Consider the following 16,872-nt stretch of genomic DNA (forward strand, 5'->3'; position numbering starts at 1 on the left):
ATTCTATGATATTGTAAAATGTATATCCATCATCACATGACTCAGATAACATTACTCCCAAATGTAAACTCTTCCATGAAATACCACTGTCCTGGAATAATATCCAGAATGTTCACTGTGACCAGTGAAGTTCAAAAGGATCAAGCTTTTCCTCCTATTCACCAATACATGCCAAATGAAAGTGAAAGTTGCTCAGTCATGTCTGACTTTTTGCAACTCCATGGACTATACAGTCCACGGAATTCTCCAAGTCAGAATACTGGAGTGGGTGGCCTTTTTCCAGGGGATCTTCCTAACCCAGGGATCAAACTCAGGTCTCCTGCATTGCAGGCAGATTCTTTACAAGCTGAGCCACAAGGTTGCCTCTATATTTCTGTAGCATGTAAAGCTCATATCTACCCCCAGGGCCTTTGCACTTGCATTTTTCCTCTCCTTGAAATGGTCCTCCCAAACTCTTCTCCCATCTGACATTTTCTTGTCATTGAGATCTCAACTGTCACTTCCTCAGGGAGGCCCTCCTTGACCATCTCATTTAAAGTAGTACCCTGTCCTCCTCTCACATTATTCCATTTTGTCTCCTTCATAGTAGCAGTCACTCTGAAATTATCTGGCTTGTTTGCCTGTTTATAAATCTGCCTGCCACCGGGGGCCATTCAGCTTTGCAAAGAGATAAACATTGTCAGTCCTATTATTCTTTATCCCAGAACCAAAAACAAAGCCAAGCACATTTTGGTTCTCCATAAATATCTGTGGACTGGCTACTGAGCTCCATTTACTTCTCTGCCAATGACTGTCTCTCTTTCACAATGACAGTTGCATCTCAGTGGGGAGAGAATACAGGGATGCCTAGTAAGAAAAGATGGACACATCTGCCAAACATTGTCAGTGTTATTTACATTGCCTAGATGAATTTCAGAAAGCCTAGTGGAAATCCAAGTAGGCCAACTAAAAGCAAGCTTATAATTCTATCCCAACAGTTTACGCACATCGTAGTCTGTCTTAGTCAGTTCAGACTGCCACAAAAAAGTATCACAGACTAGGTGGCTGAAACAAGAGAAATTTATTTTTCCATAGTTCTGGAGGCTGGAAAGTCCAAGAACCAAGTTCTGTCAGGGTTTGGTTTCTGGTGAGAAGCTCTCTTCCTGGTTTGCATATGGCTACTTTATCCTCACACAGCCTTTCCTCTGAGTGTCGGTGGAGAGGAAGAATGGCCGGGGTGGGGGGCGGGGTGTGAACTGGTATCTTTCCCACTCCTCTTAAGGACACTAATTATATCAGATCAGGGCCCCACCTTTATGACCTCCCCTAACTTTAGTCACTTCCTAAAGAGCCTCTCCCCCAATACAGTCACAGTGAGGTCATGAATTTGGGGGGAACACAAGCATTCAGTCCATAACAAAAGATGCTTTTCTCCCCCAGGTCTCTTCATCAGCTCTAAACTCCGTACCATCTAGTTGACTGAGTCCAAAACCTCAGACCCCAAATGGCCAATAGTCAAGGGATTGGCCTGGAAGTTTCCATAGTTACTAAGTACAGGCCCCTGCCCAGGAGACCTTTGTAAGGTTGTCATCTAGCAGTCATGGCTTGAGCCAGATGTACTTTCCTAGAAGGAATATGAGGAAGGAGGGTGGGGCTCTTAGTCTCACAATTGAGGGATTTCAGTCCAGAAATGAGGCAGGGTTCCCTTTTCCAGAGCTAAGCACTGCTCTCTTCTTTTTTCTTAAAATTATATTTATTTCTTAAATAGTTAACATTCACCTGGCACTAAATTCAAAAAGTACAAAATGGAATAAAGTGAAAAGTCTCCCAGAAGCCCAGTTGCCTTCCCTAGAAGCAAATAGTTTCAGTTTCCTATATATTTTCATATATATTCTTCAGATTTCCTGTACTTCTACTGGCAAATGTGTATATTTTGTCCTCCCTCCCCCCTTAAATGTTGCATACTTTGATGCCCTGTTCTGCACCTTACTTGTTTTTCCTTCTTATTGATTGATATACCTTGGATATTGATCCATGTCAACATGTAGCATTTTCTCATTTTTAAGGCTGCATAGCTTGCCATTACATAGATAAGTCATGATTTATTTAACCAGTTTTCTACTGCTGGACACATAGGCTGTGTCCAGTACTTTTCTCTTGCAGATATTCAAATATTGCAATGGATGACTTTGTCCATCATTTTTCAGGTGCACAAGTGTATCTGTAGGATAAATTCCTAGAAGCCCTTATATTGTTTTTATATTAAATGTCCTTATATTGATGTCTGTTTAGATTTATTAAAAGTTTCCACTTTTGTTTTTTAATTAATTAATTATTTATTTAATTTGGGCTGTGCCACATCTTAGTTGCAGCACTCAGGATCTTTAGTTGTGACATGCAAACCCTTACTGGCAGCATGTGGGATCTAGTTCCCTGACCAGGGATTGAACCCAGGCCCCCTGCATTGGAAGCACAGAGTTTTAACCACTGGACCATCAGGGAAGGCCCTAAAAAACGTTTTTAAATTACAAAAGTAATACATCCTTGCAGTAGAAGCATTTTCAAACAGTAATCTAAAAAGTGAAAATCCCATTTCTGTCTGCTCATGTTTCCAATCCAAGTTCTCTCCCAAGAGGGGACCAGTATTAACAGCGTGTTGTAAATCTTCCCAGAACTTTCCATTTGCAAGCATAATGATACTAATAAAAGTGCTAATGTTTACTGGTTGCTTACTAAGAGTCAGGTGCTATGCAGAGCACTTTTCCTGCATGTTCTCAATTAATTCACAAGGCAAACCTGTAAGATAAGGTGTTATTTTTATTCCCCATTTCGCAAAAGAGGAAACCAGATGACAGTTCTTAAGTGGCAAAGCCACATTTCCTTATTCCATCAAATCTAAGATTCCAGGGACTGTAAGACACACCGTTTTAGAGAGATTAAAATGTAAAATAAAATGGGGATCTTGGAATTAATGTTTTATAGCATTAGAAACAATGCTTCAATGAACTTGCTTGCATATAATCTTAACATGTGTTTTTCTGTAGAAATTTCCTAGAAGTAAAATTGTGTACCAAAATGAAGGTACATATTTTATTTATTTTTTTTATTATTTATTTGATTGCATCAGGTCTTAGTTGTGGCACACAGGATCTTCCTTGTGACTGGCAGGATCTTTTCGTTGTGGCAAACAGACTGTCTAGTTGTGGTGTGCAGGTTCAGTGGTTGTGGCACACGGACTCTAGTTGTGCACAGGCTCCAAGGTGAGCAAGTTCAATAGTTGCTCCATGGCATGTGGGATCTTAGTTCCCAGACCCAGGGATTGAACCCTAGTCTCCTGCATTGCAAGGCACATTCTTAACTACTGGACCACCAGGGAAGTCCCTTTATTTTTTTTTAGATACTGCCAAATTCCCCATATCTTAGTCATCTGTGTTTCCTATTTACTTCATACAATGTCCGGCACTATGTAGGTACTACATGTTCAATGGAAAAAGTGCATGCTCAGGCCCAGCAAATGCAAAGCACTTTGAGATACTCACATGCAAAAACAATACAACACACACACACACCTACCACCACCACCACCGTAAATCCTAACAGTGACTAACAAGTGAGAAGATTAGAATATTTTAGTCCCACATATGTATAACATTCTTCTTGCTGAAGCACCTGCCATAGTGAAAGACAAACATTAATAAATAAATGCATTTTATGCAGAATGATGTTCAAAGTGATTTTAAAATAGCTTGCAGAATTACCTGTCAAAAGGCTGTGCATTCAATTATTTGAAAACACACTAATAATTCCAAAATTTTACAACTCCCAAGCTACTGGACGTGAAAAATTTCCAGGGAGCTTAACGGTCTGTGATTTTCTCAAACACCTACAAGACTACCTGCATCAGAATCACCTAGAGTGCTTATTGAAATGCAGACCCCACGCCAGAGCTTCCCAATCATAATTTTAGGAGATTAGGGACATGTGAATATGCATTTTGAACAGGCACTTCACATGATTCTAAGGCACTCAAAGGCATGAGAGCTAGCGCATTAAAGGGCTTTAAGGAGTCTTTTAATTAGATTTACCCTTTAGGACGATCCTTTGGCTGTAAAGTGTAGAATCAACTGGAAGTGAGCAAAGACAACTCGTGCCAGCGCGGGACCGAAGCCCAGATAGCCTGCGCGCTTCTGCGCCCCCTGCTGGCCGTCAGCAGCTTCGCCCAGTGCTGGCCTGAGCGGCCGATTGCGACTGCGCTCTCCGAACCCCGCGGGTCTGTCTGGGGAGCTTGCCCGTGCGCAGACCTGGACCGGAAGCGGAAGTGAGGTCGAGTTGGCCTCGCGCGCTTCTCCAGCCTCAACCACCCCCAACTCTGTGGGTCGGGTCCCTTTGAGGAAGTGCCGGAAGCGGAAGTTTCTAAGAGGTTGGGGAGTTGTTTGGGGACTGTCGGATTATCTTAGTTGTAGGTGGGTTCGCGTCGCCGGCTGTCTGAGCAGGTGAAGCGCCTTTGTGAGACCTCTTCAATCTTGCCGTCCCGGCTCAGTCTGGATCCCGACCCCGAACCTTAGCCTGCGGGCTGTGGTACCTAGTGATCTGCCTCTTCCCTAGGGTCCTGGTGAAGATCCTGGGTGTCCCTTGTCTCTCTCCTGGAGTGAGGCCCCTTCGGCTTGCCAGTGTCCCCGTAGACCCTCGCCATGGGCAACACGAGCAGCGAGCGCGCTGCGCTGGACCGGCAGGGCGGCCACAAGACACCCCGAAGGGACAGCTCGGGGGGCTCCAAGGATGGAGACAGGCCCAAGATCCTGATGGACAGTCCCGAGGACGCCGACCTCTTTCACTCTGAGGAAATCAAGGTAATGGCGAGTGGGACAATCTGATTCCCCTTAACTGTTATTGAAATCTACTAGATCCCCCCCCCCCCGCCCTATTCCTTCTAATTAAGAAGTGGAAGAGCCCTCTTAGCTCAGTAACTTATGTCTAATTACTGATATGAGAAAGTCTCCCCGAGGGGGAAGGAATTCACTTCGTTTAACATCATTAAGGAAAAGGCAGCGCTGAGACAGGCTCAGATTCTTGATTAATTAAGATCGTGGCACTAGCAGTAATTGAGCCCCAGTCTCTGCTTTTCTCTTAGGTATAATTAATTTCACAGCTCTCAGGAATCTTCCACCACTTTTAAGTAGGCTTATGGAGCCTTTTGTTGTAGTTTTACAGTTTATTTTCAGTTTTGGAGAACACGTGTAAAGTGAACATAAGAGTTGAATAGCTGACTATGGCTGCCAGAGGTCTTTAGTTATGCAGAAGATTTGTGGTTCACTCTTGAGAGCAGGCACAGAAGAGTAATTTGACTTCTGGAGGTCAGTGAATAAGTGAAACATCAGTCTAAAGGAGTCAGCCAACTGCTACTCAGCTTCTCTCTCCTGTTGTTTATATATGACTTAATATTTTAAACAGGCCAAAGCAAACATTTTTGCAGGCCAAACTTAGATGTCCTGCTCCTGTCTGCTTTAACTCATAATAAACTGAAGATAATTCTCGATTTCTTGCTCTAGCTGCTCTCCTGCTAACCACCTCTTGTGGTCTGCTTCTAGGGACAGAGCCCAGTCCAAGAATACTCAGTGATTCTGGCAACTGCTATGTATGTGGTATAGCCTAAAGAAATGAACTAAATGCTTAAGGGACAGTCAGTTAAGGAAAGATGACAAATACCCCCTCCTCCCACCAAAGTCCTGTTAGTTTCTAGCTGCCTGTTAATCATCACTGTCCATTAGGCTAATTGTCTGGCAGGTCATTCCAGTTGTGCTTGTGTTTCCTCAGATGTTGGAGTGGGTGGCCACGTTATTATCTTATTTCCTCACCTGAAACTTAGCTTTGAGGCTGACTATGAAGAGTCTGCTTTCCTTGGCCCTCCAGCCTGTCATTTCAACTTGCTTTCTGAGTTTGTTGCGTTCCCGAGGGTGTGTGCAAAGTGAACTTTGGAATCCTTTTCCCAGCAGTTTGATATCTCTTCCCCAGGAAATAATTTTGACCCAAAGGTGCCTGTTTAAGACTCCATAAGAATCAAACTATCAAACTACTTTCTTTAAGAAGTATCTGTTCTTTTGCCGAATTAAAACTCTTTACAAGAAGTGTTTAACATAACAAGTGATCTGTACAGAGTTATTTTAAATAACTCCCCCTGTCATTTCCATAGAAGTCACTGAAAGATATAGGAGACACATTGGATTAAATGCCTAGATACAAAAAAAAAAAAAGTCATGGATTCTTTTTAACTGTACTAGGTCAACGTTTTGACAGTGGTTAGTTATCACACCCTCAGTGGAAAGTGATACCAGTCTGTTATTCTTTAATCTGTAGCAAAGAATGCAATATTTGAAATGAAGGTGCTAGAAGCTTGCTCTAGACCTTTTAAGAGTCTGTCACAGCCTAGAACTCCTACTCTGGCTCCTGACTAGGAAAAACTGTAAGAGATCCAAAACTACCTATCTTTCACTGAGAGTTAATGTGGTCATTTCTCTCATCCCAGAATACCTCCCTTACACAGCGCCGCCCACACAGGAAGTTATCGTTTCATGAGGGTCCGTCTGTGTCTTTTCTCACCTTTTCCTCTGTGGTGCCTGGATGGCACTCAGTGGATAGCTTTTCTCTCCCTCAGCGCCTGGATCTGCCAGTTGTCAAGCTGAAAGCTCTGGAATTGTCCCTGATAAATTTTCATGTATTTTAAATCTTGCTTAATTAAGAGAAGAAAATGACATTTATTAAGCTAGTCTCAAATTCGTTGCTGCCTTCTTCCAAGTGAGTTTTAGCATTTCTCAAGTTTTGATGTAAACCCCTTGAATAACAGCAATAACAATAGCTATTAATTATGAAGCACCTACCCTGGATCAGACCCTATGCAGAGCATTTTACATGGACTCTGTCAGCCTTCACAACCTTAAGAATTACTTTTATTCTCTCCATTTTGCAAGTGGGAAAACTGAGGTACAGCTGGTGAGTTAATGGGCTGGAATATAAACCTGGGTAGTAACAGCTGCCTCTTCAGAACAAACTGTCAGTATTAAGGTGACGGTCTCTTACTAATGGCTCCCTGTTCCTGAGTAAACTGCTCTATTTCTAGGCTCCAGAGAAGGAAGAGTTCCTGGCCTGGCAGCACGATCTGGAAGTGAACGACAAAGCTCCCGCCCAGGCTCGGCCAACTGTTTTTCGATGGACGGGTGGTGGAAAGGAAGTTTACTTGTCTGGGTCCTTTAACAACTGGAGTAAACTTCCCCTCACAAGAAGGTATTCGCCTGGACATGTTCACATATTTGTCTTAACCCAGGGATACTCTGGTTTCCGGATGATCCCTGTGGGTGAACAGAAGAGGATGTTTTTATAAAGTAGATGCTGAATGGAAAAATAGTCATGCTTAATAATTCACTGGGTTAAAATCTCACACCCAAAAAACACACTTAGAAGAAAACATCACTTCGTTATGAGGGTTTCTGTTTCACAGACACCTTTCTGTTTCACACAGAACCAGGCTGGGCCTGATTCTTGACAGGGAACTGCCTGCTTTTCCAGGAGTCCAGATGGTGTAGGAGGGAGCCACTCAGCCCAGTTATAAGTCATGCCCGTCAAGGGAAGAAAACAATCAAATGAGAGAGGTTTTCCTGGAACCTTTTTTTTGTTAGTAGTTGTACAAGTTTCTGTAGGGAACTTTGGACATCCTGTGAAATTGATCCCCTGTCCTGCGCTAGGCAAACTGACAAAGGGTAAAACTTGGCAGGCAGCCTGCTGCTTATCTTGTGTTGCTGTCCTCCTTGGCATCCAGACTGCCAGGTGTTACTTTGCACATAGCAGGAGGACAAATGCCTGTTTGTTGAGTTTTTGATGGTAGGAATGTAGATTCCTGTTATTTGGGCAAAGCGAGTTTTCCAGGAAACCTCTTACGTTGCTACTTCGTGGTAGCTTTTCTGTACTGAGATCATTATAATGAATTGTCTGAGTTGGTTAAAAAATGTTTATTTCTTCTGTGGCTGAACTCTTGATTTTACCTGGAAGCTTTGTTTTTTTCCATGGCTGGTTTTGCAAGTCAGCTCAGAGTGCAGCTCACCCTATTGGCACCCTCTGCTTCCTTTTTCTCTTACAGCCACAATAACTTTGTAGCTATCCTGGATCTGCCGGAAGGAGAGCATCAGTACAAGTTCTTTGTGGATGGTCAGTGGACACACGACCCTTCCGAGGTACTCTTCCTCCCGCTCTTGGTCCTCTGGCTGCCCACACAATTCAAGCTCGTGGCCTACCCTCAGAGACAGTTGCCAGGTCCCTCTGTCTTGCTGGTAGAAGTCCCGTGTGTGACTGAGCTAGATAGCAGTGCTCATTGTCAGCCTGTTGGCATCCTTGACTTGGATGAGCCAGTCGGCGGGCCAGGAGATGAAGCCTTCCCACCAGGAATGCTAAATCCTCTAAGGAATACTTTTGGAGACATTCTGCGTTATGATTTCTACCTGTCTGTCTCTTCCCAGCCAGTGGTCACCAGCCAGCTTGGCACAGTCAACAACATCATTCAAGTGAAGAAAACTGACTTTGAAGTGTTTGATGCTTTAATGGTGGATTCCCAAAAGTGCTCTGACGTTTCTGGTATGAACAGTTATTTTATACCACATGTGTGCAGGTGGGGGCTGTGTCATTTTGAATTACGCTTGTTTTCCTTGCCTCTCCCTCTTGAGCGGGAGCCACCCAATCAGTGGACGTGAGTATCTCCCCAAAGAGCCACAAAGCTAATTTCTAACTCTGTGTTTGGCCAACTTGCTGAAATCTATCTCTGAGGGAGCAGTAAGTCATTTGGGGGCGGGGCGGGGCGGGGGGGTGGTCATCTCTAGGATTTAGCAGGCCTGCTTGGCCACAGAAAGCAGACACTGGAAATGGAACCAGAGTTTGCTCTTGTGCCAGCGGCAGGCCCATAAGGCCCTAGAGAGTAGCATTGGGTTGGTGAGGGGCCGGCACTGGGGGGTGCCTGTCCACTTGGGGCTCCTAGAGAGTTTTAGCCTGCCAGGTGATAAATAGACCCCTCAGTGACCTTGGCTGTCACTAGCATATTCCATTCGCACCTTGTCAGAATCCCTTCAGAGGAGGAGGCTCACCACAAAACAGGCTGCACCACACAGCCTGCTGGGTCAGGGTCCTAGTAAAACGTGCCCTTCTTCCAAGAGTCCTCCAGTCATCAGTCATTCAGTAAGTTGCTTTCCATCCAGACCCACAGGAAGAAACTACTCGGAAACGGCACGTGAAGGCAGGGAGAAGGACGTGTCGGCATGTGCCATGTCATCACCAGAGCTCTGCCCCCTCCAGCAGGGCTTTACACAGCTCCAGGACCCCTGTGGGAGGTGGGGCAGAGATCCCCCAGGAGTGTGCCTGACTGTCTAGGAAAACAGGTTCAGTTCAGTTTGAAGGTTGAGTCTTCCCTTACCTGCCTGGGCCCAGAGATTTGCCCCCGGGATCTCTTACTGTTTATCAGCTCAGAACTCTCACCAGCAGGTGGACCACGTGGCTGACAAGTCAGGTCATTGAACAGGACTCGGACATCAAAAAATAGCATCCTCCACTATCCATAGCTAAGTGATCTTTGAGAGAAGTCATTTCTTAGTCAGATAAGTGGGAATTGGGGGAATGCCCAGATACCTTTACTTGCTGATAAGTGAAATTTTAGGCCACATACCAAAGGTTTTAGTCAAGGTTCTGCAGCAGAGGTCACCTGGGGGGTGGAAAGCTGGTAAACCAGCTTCAGACTCTCCATGCTCTTCTCATACTCAGATACTCCCTTACTCAAAATACATATTAATTCCCAATGGCTCAGTTTCCTGCCCTCAGTGCCTTTCTGTTTCCTGCTGTGGTGGGGCTGGGTTGTGTGAAGGGAGTCTGTCCCCTGGAAAGCAACGAGGAAGGAGTTTGCGGAGCCAGGCCATCTCAGCTTTACGTGAACAGCACAAGTCTCAGGTGGCCACGTGCATCCCCAGTGTCCTTTGGATCACAGCTCAGTGCCTGCAAGCTGGCCAGAGATCACTGAGTGAGCGGCTTCTGTTTTCAAAATACCACACTGCTAGAAGCTTAATATATCTGTATAAGTGATATACTCAAGCATGAGTTTGAAAAGAACCTGAGGCTGGTTCATGTCCATGTATGGCAAAAACCACTACAATTAAAAAAAAAAAAAAAAATACTAGCTGGAATGCAAAAAAAAAAAAAAAGAACCTGAGAGCGGTAGAAGCAGAGAGCCTTTAGAGGTCAGGTTTTCAACTTCTTGTTTTAGTTTTGAAATGTGCCCTTGCCCCTGTGTCAACAGGTTGCCTATCTTTGTTTTTATTCTGGCTGGCAGTGCTCCTAACTTGGTCCTAGCCACGTAAGCCTCACTAGAAGCCTTGAGCTTCTTTGAGGTGTTTGCTGGCCCCACCTGCAGCGAGGAGGAAGTGTTACCCTGTGTGGCTGTCGGGTCGGGTCACTGTGACCAGCTTCCTGTGACTCTGACCCAGAACTCCAGTTTTTCAAGTAAATGTCCTGTGGCCATCTCCCCCCAGAGTTGTCCAGTTCCCCGCCGGGACCCTACCATCAGGAGCCCTACATCTCGAAACCAGAGGAGCGGTTTAAAGCGCCTCCCATCCTCCCACCACATCTCCTCCAAGTCATCCTAAACAAGGACACGGGCATTTCTGTGAGTATTACCCAGACGTTTCCCAGACCATCCTCCATGGTTACGTTCCGCCGCTCCCTTCTGGCCACCTCTGGCAAAGCAGCTGGTGAAAATGTTCAGTGTCGCCCATCAGTGTTCATGCCAGGTCCACCTCTGATACGGGAAAGGGCTGCTCACAAAATGCTCCCAGAGAGGACTCCGCCTCCCCATCCCACGCTGCCTTTCTGAGCTCTTCCTCTTGTGTTCCACCCCCATCTAGCCTGAGCCTCGTTCCTTTTTAATTTCGTGACAAAATATGTAACCCCCTCTTCTCAGTAAGCTACGTGATGATGGAATTCTTCCTCTGGCCCTTAAATTTTAGAATCTTGTTTTAATCACCGAATTGCTTCCAGAAGCGTCATTGCTCCTGGATCAAAATTTGGAGTCTGTGGGTAATGCATATGGCCCCTGGTAATTGATGTTACTGCTGATAAGAAGCATGCCTTCTCCTGGATCCTGAGGAGCACTTTGTTAAAGTTAAGAGCACCCTAACTTTCCATCCCATTTAACCTGAACTGCCTGGTTTCCCCGCTCTGGACTGAGCAGTGTAGTCGTAATTCTTGGGAATCCAGATGTTCTGCTTGGTCCAAGCCACCACCTAAAACACACACGCCTGTTAGGTGAGAAGGTAATCATGCTGCTGTTCTGGGTGCCACACAGAAGAGGGTGCACGTGTGCTAAGGTGCGGGCCTTGGAAGCCTACACGTGCTGGCATCTGCAGCGATCACGGGTATTCCGTGGGGGCTCACTGCCCTTGGGCACCAGGTCCCACCCCACTCCTGTGTGGAGAGCAGTCCCATGCACACATCTGATAGCTGCGCCAGCTTTTGTCAGGTACTTTAGCATTTATAAAACTGGGGAGTGTACGTTGAAAATACTCTGGATTCTGACTTCTCTTTAAAAATAGGAAGATGTGGCAACATTTTGGGTCCAGTATATGAGCTTGTGTGAAGCAACAGCACATCTTCCCCGCCCCCAGTCATCCAGTGCTTTCTTCAGGCTCACCATCTGAGTCTCAGAGACTTGCAACCCAGTGCTCAGGAGCCTGGAGTGTAGTTTTTATTTTCCAGCTTTCTTTAAAAGCACCTGCAGTGCAGTTTTCTCTCTGCTCCTCCAACAAGAGGGCAGAGCCATGGCCCACGCTCTAGAGACCAAGATGAAGCCTGATCAGAGATGCACACTGGTGTGCCCGGCAGGCACCCCAAGAGCTCCGCTTAGTCACCCCTCACTCCCCTTTCACTGCCTGACTTAGGGAGAAAGGGGCCTGAGAGCCTGCCTCCTTCCCTTTGAAATCCAGTCTCGTGAAACACGGGAGAATCTCGGTGATTTCTGGGTCCTGAGTGCACGTCTGCTTTTGCCCCCGCAGTGCGACCCGGCTCTGCTCCCTGAACCCAACCACGTCATGCTGAACCACCTCTATGCGCTCTCCATCAAGGTGAGGACCTTTGTTACTGTTGTTACCATCTGAGCCGCTGTGTTTCTTGCCCTGAGGGCCCCCTGCCCCCAGTGATGGAATGGCCTGAAGTCCTTACCTGGAGGGCAGCTTCTGGGCCCAGGCCCAGGAACTTGTATTTGTGCTGCCCTCTTGATTATTCCCATGTTCCCTAAAATCTGAGCATCCTGACTTAGCCCTGCCTTTGATGATTTCTACCATCTTCCTCAGGATGGAGTGATGGTGCTCAGCGCGACCCACCGGTACAAGAAAAAATACGTCACCACCTTGTTATACAAACCCATATGAAGAGGTGGGAGCCGCCAGGGGCCCAGGCACAGCGTGCACCTCCAGGCTCCACGCATGCATGCTCTTCGCTAGACGGAACGGACTGTAAATTTCCCATTTCACACTCTTTATAAGGCATTTCATACCCGGCCTACACCTGCCTGAAGGTTTGTTCCAGACACAGCAGCTCCTGAAGCGCCTTGGTCTGTAACAGTGCCCTCAGCACCCAGTGGCTGTGAGCCCCGGGGCTCCTCGAGGCTGAGGGTGGAGTAGGGGGAGCAGAGGTCTGCAGCTCCCACCCTGCAGTGTGAAGGATGGTGCAGGCCTAAATTTAAACCCCATGAATGTGGAGATTTTTCTTAAGCCAAAAATGAACACTAGCTGATGAAAGCTGTGCTAGTGAAAATCTGGGGAGCAGGTCCCAAGGCTGCAGAGAATCTCTTATCAGTGGTGTGTTGGTGTTGACGCGTCCCTGCCAGGGCCTGGCCAGACCCGCCAGCAAGTGGGTGCTGGTCCTGCCTGTCTCCTGAAATCAAGCAATAGGTCGTCCTCCACTCCCTGCTGCAGGGAGGTGTATTTCTGTAGAAATTAGACTTTGTCTGATTTCCAGATGAAGTTTTACAATTGTTTCTTACGCTTATGTGCATCAAGTGGTTTTTGTTTTTTTAAACCAGCAGTGGCTGACTATACAGCCTTAGGGCAATTTTTAAATCACCCCAACTAGACTCAATCATGTGACCTGTGCTGAGCAATAATCTGTTCTCAGAACAGACTCAGAAAACCATGGCCGGATTCCTCCTTTAAGCTGGGTGATCCTGTGGACTGACCACTGCTAGCCAGAAGGGTGTCCGGCTTTTTCGGCGAACCGTAACGAGGTGGCACCGTCACCCAGAAAATTGTAGAGAGGCACCCTACCCTACCCTGTGCCACCTTGCTTGGGACCCCTGATGCCTACTCAGCAAAGAGGGCTGCAGCAACTGGTGTTGCTTATTCTGCAAGGAAGTTAGCAGTTGTGGCCGCCTTGTGATTTTGTATCAGGAAGACATCCTTTGGACCAAAGCAAACCTCTCTACACAGCCGGAGATGTGCCTGTGACCGAGGCTCCCGTCCCCGGGTCAGCAGAAGCTGTCGTCCGTCTGTGTCCCTGCTGGGAGACGGGAGGAGCCAGCTCCCTGGTGTTCAGGACTCGTGCCCTTCTTTGTCACTGTTTTCAAAGCACTGGACAACTGTCACCCTGATGTACAGGTTCCAATAAAGCTTTGTAAAGATAAAGGACGTGCACTTAAGGGAAGCTCTGATTTCACGCTGTCATCTGGAGGAGACTGGTGCTCTCCCCGAGGTCTATTCGGTGCAGTGCTCTTCAGTCTTTTTCCCACCTTGGCACACATTGAAAATGGTGCCGTCCTTTTGGCATTCTGGGATGAGAAGCCAGGGAAGCTCGGCTCTCTGCAGTGCTGGGGGCCTTTCCCTGACCCAACTGTTCTGCACACAGGTTAGAAGGCTATTAAGAGGCTATAAAATTGAGCCCCTTGGAGCTGCTCACAGCAGGAGCTGAGGAGAGGCAGTAGTGAAAGTCCCTGGCTTGCCCAAGTTGGCAGCATCCTCAGGTCAGAAGTCTTGCTCATTAGCAAGCACCACGGGAGCCTGGGATCATGACCCTCTGCTTGGAAGACCACAGGATGTTCTGGAGTCAGCTACTCTCACCAGCTAAAAGGGCCTCTGTCCCTTCTACCAAAAAGATGGAAGGTTACAGTGTCTCTTTAATAAGGCTTTTCTTCCCAGCCGCAGGAAACATGGAAGTAGATTTAGGAGATAAGGGAATCCCCGAGGTCATCTGGTCACTTGAGGTGGACAGTAGCTTACAAAACATCCCTACCTGTGTACTTAGCCATCTTACCCTGAATATCCAAGTGATGTGGGAACCCTAGATTTAGGGAATGGAGGGGTTATATAAGTAGACTGAGGAAATAATGCAAAAATCCTCTTTCCAAAACTGGATGTATTTTTTTAATTATTGAAAGTGATAGTCACTCAGTTGTGTCTGACTCTTTGTGACCCCATGGACTGTATATTCCATGGAATTCTCCAGGCCAGAATACTGCAGTGGGTAGCCATTCCCTTCAGGGGATCTTCCCAACCCAGGGATTGAACCCAGGTCTTCTGCATTATGGGCAGATTCTTTACCAGCTGAGCCACAAGAGAAGCCCAAGAATACTGGAGTGGGTAGCCTATCCCTTCTTCAGCAGATCCTCCCGACCCAGGTATCAAACCAGGGTCTCTTGCATTGCACGCAGATTCTTTACCAACTGAGCTATCAGGGAAGCCCCATTTAAATATAGTTGATTTTATAGGCTTCCCAAGTGGCTCAGCAGTAAAGAATCCTCCTGCAAATATAGGTGACACAAGAGATTTGGGTTCGATCCCTGGGTCGGGAAGATCCCCTGGAATAGGAAAAGGCAACCCACTCCAGTATTCTTCCTGGAGAATCTCATAGACAGAGGAGCCTGGCTAGTTACAGTCCATAGGGTCGCAAAGAGTTGGGCATGACTGAGGATGCATGCACAATTGCTTTTATAGTGTTGTGTTAATTTTCAGGTCTACAGCATGGTGATTCAGTATTTTTGTGGATTGTGTTTTATTGTATATTATTATAAGACACTGGGTATAGTTCCCTATCCTATGCAGTAAATACCTGTTGCTTATCTATTTTCTGTGTAGTAGTTTGTATCTGTTAATTCTATACCCCTAATTGGTTTGCCCCCTTTCTTTGGTGACCATAATTTTGTTTTCCGTGTCTGAGTCTGTTTCTGTTGTGTCTATGCATTCATTTGTATTGTTTTTAGATTCCACATAGCCTATAGTACTTGTGTTTCTGACTCATTTCACTAAGCATAAGAATCTCTAGGTCCATCCATGTTGCTGTAAATGACTGTTTCATTTGTTTTTATGTTTTAGTATGTTCCACTGGGGACACACACACACCCCTCGTCTTAAGTCAGTCATCTGTTGGTGGACACTTGGGTTGCTTCCATGTCGTGGCTATTTTAAGTAGTGCTAGTATGAACACAGGTACGTGTTCTTTTCTAATTAGTGTTTTCGTCTTTTTCTGGATATATACCCAGGAGTGGAATTGCTGGATCATGTGGTAGCTCTATTTTTTATTTTTTTTTAATGAACCCCCCATTCTGTTCTCCATACTGGCTGCACCAATTTGCATTCCCATCAGCAGTGTTGGAAGGTTCCCATTTCTGCACACCCTCTGGAGCATTTGTTATTTTTACTGATGATGGCCGTTCTGACTTGTGCGAGGTGATACCTCGTTATGGTTTGGACTTGCATTTCTCTGATAATTAGCAATGTTGAGCATCTTTGCATATGTCATCTTTGGAAAAAAAACATCTATTCAAGTCATCTGTCTGTTTTTTGACTGGGTTGTTTGTTTTTTTGATATATGTTGTATGGGCTGGTTGTATATTTTGGAAATTAACTCATTGGTTATGTCATTTGCAGATATTTTCTCCCATTCTGCCAGCTGTCTTTTTGTTTTGTTGATGGTTTCCTTTGCTGGGCAAAAAGCTTAAGTTTAATTAGGTCCCATTTGTCTATATTTGCTTTTATTTATTTTGCCTTGGGAGACTGACCTAAGGAAATATTGCTATGATTTATGTCAGGGTGTTTCCCCTGTGTTCTCTTCTAGTTTTATGGTGTTATGGCTTACATTTGGGTCTTTGAGCCATTTTGAGTTTATTTTTATGGATCACATATCTTCAAAATATAATTGAAAATACATAACTAAGAAACAGACAAAGGACTAATCTCAAAAATATACAAGCAACTCCTGCAGCTCAATTCCAGAAAAATAAATGACCCAATCAAAAAATGGGCCAAAGAACTAAACAGACATTTCTCCAAGGAAGACATACAGATGGCTAACAAACACATGAAAAGATGCTCAACATCACTCATTATTAGAGAAATGCAAATCAAAACCACAATGAGGTACCATTACACGCCAGTCAGGATGGCTGCTATCCAAAAGTCTACAAGCAATAAATGCTGGAGAGGGTGTGGAGAAAAGGGAACCCTCTTACACTGTTGGTGGGAATGCAAACTAGTACAGCCGCTATGGAAAACAGTGTGGAGATTTCTTAAAAAACTGGACATAGAACTGCCATATGACCCAGCAATCCCACTTCTGGGCATACACACTGAGGAAACCAGATCTGAAAGAGACACGTGCACCCCAATGTTCATCGCAGCACTGTTTATAATAGCCAGGACATGGAAGCAACCTAGATGCCCATCAGCAGATGAATGGATAAGGAAGCTGTGGTACATATACACCATGGAATATTACTCAGCCATTAAAAAGAATTCATTTGAACCAGTCCTAATGAGATGGATGAAGCTGGAGCCCCTTATACAGAGTGAAGTAAGCCAGAAAGATAAAGAACATTACAGCATACTG

At 45.6% G+C, this 16,872-nt stretch overlaps 1 protein-coding gene and 1 non-coding gene across 3 annotated transcripts; one reads left to right on the plus strand and one right to left on the minus strand.

Annotated features, from left to right (window-relative positions):
• Positions 1-2,408: 2,408 nt before the first annotated feature.
• TRNAG-UCC (transfer RNA glycine (anticodon UCC)) lies at positions 2,409-2,481 on the minus strand. The gene has a single exon. It is a non-coding gene; the product is annotated as a tRNA-Gly (tRNA).
• A 1,812-nt stretch (positions 2,482-4,293) lies between these two features.
• On the plus strand, positions 4,294-13,676 carry PRKAB1 (protein kinase AMP-activated non-catalytic subunit beta 1). 2 transcript variants are annotated; one of them, XM_061141894.1, is made up of 8 exons: positions 4,294-4,399; positions 4,585-4,829; positions 7,094-7,257; positions 8,108-8,201; positions 8,484-8,598; positions 10,533-10,666; positions 12,051-12,119; positions 12,348-13,676. In XM_061141894.1, exons 2-8 carry the CDS (start codon positions 4,671-4,673, stop codon positions 12,423-12,425), a joined length of 813 nt encoding a protein of 270 aa, XP_060997877.1. In that variant the 5' UTR covers positions 4,294-4,399; positions 4,585-4,670; the 3' UTR covers positions 12,426-13,676. The 2 variants fall into 2 exon arrangements, with proteins under 2 accessions (XP_060997877.1, XP_060997876.1); XM_061141893.1 differs by having other exon boundaries at positions 4,328-4,472.
• Positions 13,677-16,872: the final 3,196 nt, after the last annotated feature.

Source organism: Dama dama, chromosome 5 (assembly GCF_033118175.1).
Source record: "Dama dama isolate Ldn47 chromosome 5, ASM3311817v1, whole genome shotgun sequence".
NCBI lineage: Eukaryota > Metazoa > Chordata > Mammalia > Artiodactyla > Cervidae > Dama > Dama dama.

What these genes read in the sequence shown, in the direction of transcription:
- PRKAB1 (XM_061141894.1), top strand. Translation starts at nt 4,671, where the DNA reads ATGGGCAACACGAGCAGCGAGCGCGCTGCGCTGGACCGGCAGGGCGGC. An exon ending in GGACACACGACCCTTCCGAG is followed by an intron (nt 8,202 to 8,483) that starts GTACTCTTCCTC and finishes GTCTCTTCCCAG; the next exon opens with CCAGTGGTCACCAGCCAGCT. An exon ending in TCTATGCGCTCTCCATCAAG is followed by an intron (nt 12,120 to 12,347) that starts GTGAGGACCTTT and finishes CATCTTCCTCAG; the next exon opens with GATGGAGTGATGGTGCTCAG.